We start from the raw sequence: 3,666 nt of genomic DNA on the forward strand, positions 1-3,666 counted from the left end.
GTCAGGAAGATCCCCTGGAGAAGGGCATGGCAACCCACTCCAGTATTCTTGCCTGGAGAATCCCTTAGACTGAGGAGACTGGTGGGCTACAGTCCACAGGGTTGCAAAGAGTTGGACAGTACTGAAGTGGCTGAGTACTCATGATCATAGAATGGAGAGTATTAATTTTTCCATCTCCAATTTACTTTGGTGTGTGACTAAAAAGTGAGAAAAAAATAAATTTTTTTTTTACAAAAAGGAAATTTTTAATTTTTTGTAAAGCTGCAACTCAGTTACACCACAGTTAACAGTAAAGCACATTTCTTTCCAGATTTTTCTTTTTTTTAATTTATTCTTTTTTTAAATTTTACTTTACAATACTGTATTGGTTTTGCCATACTTGACATGAATCCACCACGGGTGTACATGAGTTCCCAATCCTGAACCCTCCTCCCACCTCCCTTTTAACTACTATCTAATAAATTATGTCACAATACTCACTGAAAAGACCTACAGTTAAATGTGATTTTCTGACATCTTTATAAAGTATAGATTAATCTGTAAGCTAGTGAACATTTCTGGCCTATGGGATCCATAATTAGCCAATTTGCTTTGGTCATTGTCACTTGGGACATTTTTCTAGCTTTACAGCATGTTTTAATGCAGTGATTCTTCTTATTTTCTTCTAAATCTTGTGGCTTATCTGTCTTATTGCCTTTCCATTTAACTTTAGCAATAATTTGCCAGAAAACTTTGCCTTTATTTGGGATTGTTCTTCTATATCTCATCAGTTTTCTGGATGAGTAAGTGCTACAGACTATTTTGAGAGTTTTGTTTTTTATTGACCTAATTCCCATGCCTTACCATACATAAACCCAAGTAAAATATCCTCAGTTTAGGATTTACCTCATGACATCACCCAGCAACTACTCCTCTGCTCCAGTCTCCAAATTCCTCCTCATCTGCTTCCCTAACTACCAGAGTTGGCAGCACTGGCTGGCCTTACCCTTCAGCTTCCTCTTCGTCCTGGCCATGGGGGCCAACGCCACCCTCCTGATCACCATCCGGCTGGAGGCCTCTCTGCACGAGCCCATGTACTACCTGCTCAGCCTCCTCTCCCTGCTGGACATGGTGCTCTGCCTCACCGTCATCCCCAAGGTCCTGGCCATCTTCTGGTTTGACCTCAGGTCCATCAGCTTCTCAGGCTGCTTCCTCCAGATGTTCATCATGAACAGCTTCCTCCCCATGGAGTCCTGCACATTCATGGTCATGGCCTATGACCGCTATGTGGCCATCTGCCACCCACTACGGTACACATCCATCATCTCTGGCCAATTTGTGGCCAAGGCTAGTGCTTTCATCATAGCTCGGAATGCTTTGCTGCTTTCACCTGTTCCTATTCTCTCTGCCCGGCTCCGCTATTGTGGGAAAAATGTCATTGAGAACTGCATTTGTGCCAACCTGTCTGTGTCCAGACTCTCTTGTGACAATATCACTGTGAACAGAATCTACCAGTTTGTGGCCGGTTGGACTTTACTAGGCTCAGATTTCATCCTCATCTTCATCTCCTATATCTTCATCTTAAGAGCGGTGTTCAAGCTCAAGACCGAGGGGGCTGCTGTTAAGGCTCTGAGCACGTGTGGCTCCCACTTCATCCTCATTCTCTTCTTCAGCACCATCCTTCTGGTTGTGGTGTTGACAAATTTGGCCAGAAAGAGGGTCCCCGTGGACATCCCGATCCTGCTCAATGTCCTTCATCACCTCATACCCCCTGCCTTGAACCCTATTGTATATGGGTTTCAAACCAAAGAGTTAAAGCAGGGGTTTCAGAAATTGTTGCAGAGGGGATTTTAAACACACAGAAGAAGGCCTTCTGTGGAAACACCTCTTACTATTTCCTCTGTTTCTATTTCAGGATTTGTGATTCCAGAAAGCAAAATAATGCTTGATAGTGAACATTTCCTACCCAGTTTCTGTCCTTCTGGTATCAAAATTCATCTGCATAGAGTGGGTAAAACTAATATTCTTAGGTACCTAACTTTGTATCTAAATATTATATATTTAAATAATCTCACCTTCATAACAATACTGCAGGACAGGGATTACTATTCCACTTTATGTATCAGGAAACAATAATTTATGGAAAAATATTGACAAAGATCACATCTGGTGAGTGGTAAAGCATCAATACAAGTGCAGGTCTCTGACTCCAGAGCCTTCCAAGACAGCATTCTTTCCTCAGATACAACTGAAGCTCTAGTTCTGCTCTTCAGGCCATGACCTCTGGGATGTTTTTGTGAACCTGCAGCTAAGAAGTATATTCTGTCTAGATCCTCTCCTTTGAGAATCAGGAAGAGCTAAGCAGAGGCACAGAGCTCAGAGAGATCACCATCTTTATCTCATCATGACTGTTCCAGCTTCTGTTACAAAAGGATAATATTCATAATGGTACTGCTTATGCCCAACAGAATCCTCATATGCTTTATGGAAACTCTTTATGGAAAGGCCAGATACTGAGGACCCAAGTGGAGGTAGAAGTGGGGAATGAGAAGACCAGTAATGTAGGAAATGGATAAACTGAGTGTGGTGGTTTATGGGGACATTCTGTTTACTTAAAACCATGTGCCATCTGGTCTGGAGCTGCACTCAAGAGGAGAGTATAAGTATGGCATATGGTTAAATTTCTGGATGTCACAACCTAGTGAAAATGGGTGAGAAAACATAATATATTATTGTAGTTAGTAGGCAGAGATGTCATTATTTACATTGGTAGTAGGGAACTTAGGGTTTGGGCTTATCCTATAGGCTTTCCTAAAGGTCAGATATAATTCTTATTTGCAACATTCCATAGAATGAAAGCAAGGGCCACTCTATTAAGAGGTCCTCAAACACTGGTTCCAGTGAATAGATTCCAAAATTATTAAAGGCCTTTGAAATGTAGACAGTACTAGTACATTGCTTTCAACTAATACGATCTTTGTTTTTGAATTGTCTCTTGACTAGTAAACTACAAATACTGGATGAAAAAGTGTATACTCAATGGTGTTAGAGTATTAAAAAGAAAAAAAAACTGGTGAAAGCTGGAGAGCTGGGTAGGGGGTGGGTGGAGCATTGCTTGATTTTTTTGCAAAAAGCATGAAAACATGGTTAGAAAGTATTTCAGAGGAATTTCTTTAAAGAATGAGCAGAACTTGATTAACAACTGGGTATGTGAGAAGGAGAGAAAAATGACTATATTTCATGCTGACACTTCTGTGGATTTTATTACCTCTAAACTTGGTTATTCAAGGAATATTGGCCTAAAGTTATTTTCTTATGAGTGAAGACAGAGACTGGTTCTCCAGAGTCAAACACGGTTGACCTGGAGGCCTGGTCATGCAGTTGTCTTTACCTAGCCCTTTGACTCCATGAATAAAAGATTTATAGGTACATGCTTTTTCCTGGGACACTCATATTAATTCTGAGTACACATACTATTGTCCATATACACAAGGAAGAAAATTTTCATAGATTTTCCACTTAAAAATGAATCTAAGTGCCGTCCTTAAACTTGAAGGTCCTGAATTAGTCACGTCTCACTTAATTTCACATTTTTACAATGCCACTGCCCTTCCTCCAGTCCTAAAATCTATTTTCTTCAAATTTCCTGGCTATATTTTAGAGCTCCCAAATCACTATAACTTCAGG

At 40.5% G+C, this 3,666-nt stretch overlaps 1 protein-coding gene across 1 annotated transcript; it reads left to right on the forward strand.

Moving 5' to 3' along the window:
• Positions 1-888: 888 nt before the first annotated feature.
• Positions 889-1,833, forward strand: LOC120876569 (olfactory receptor 56A1). The gene has a single exon (XM_040258547.1). The coding sequence runs from the start codon at positions 889-891 to the stop codon at positions 1,831-1,833; it is 945 nt and encodes a 314-aa protein (XP_040114481.1).
• Positions 1,834-3,666: the final 1,833 nt, after the last annotated feature.

Source organism: Oryx dammah, unplaced genomic scaffold (assembly GCF_014754425.2).
Source record: "Oryx dammah isolate SB20612 unplaced genomic scaffold, SCBI_Odam_1.1 HiC_scaffold_17, whole genome shotgun sequence".
NCBI lineage: Eukaryota > Metazoa > Chordata > Mammalia > Artiodactyla > Bovidae > Oryx > Oryx dammah.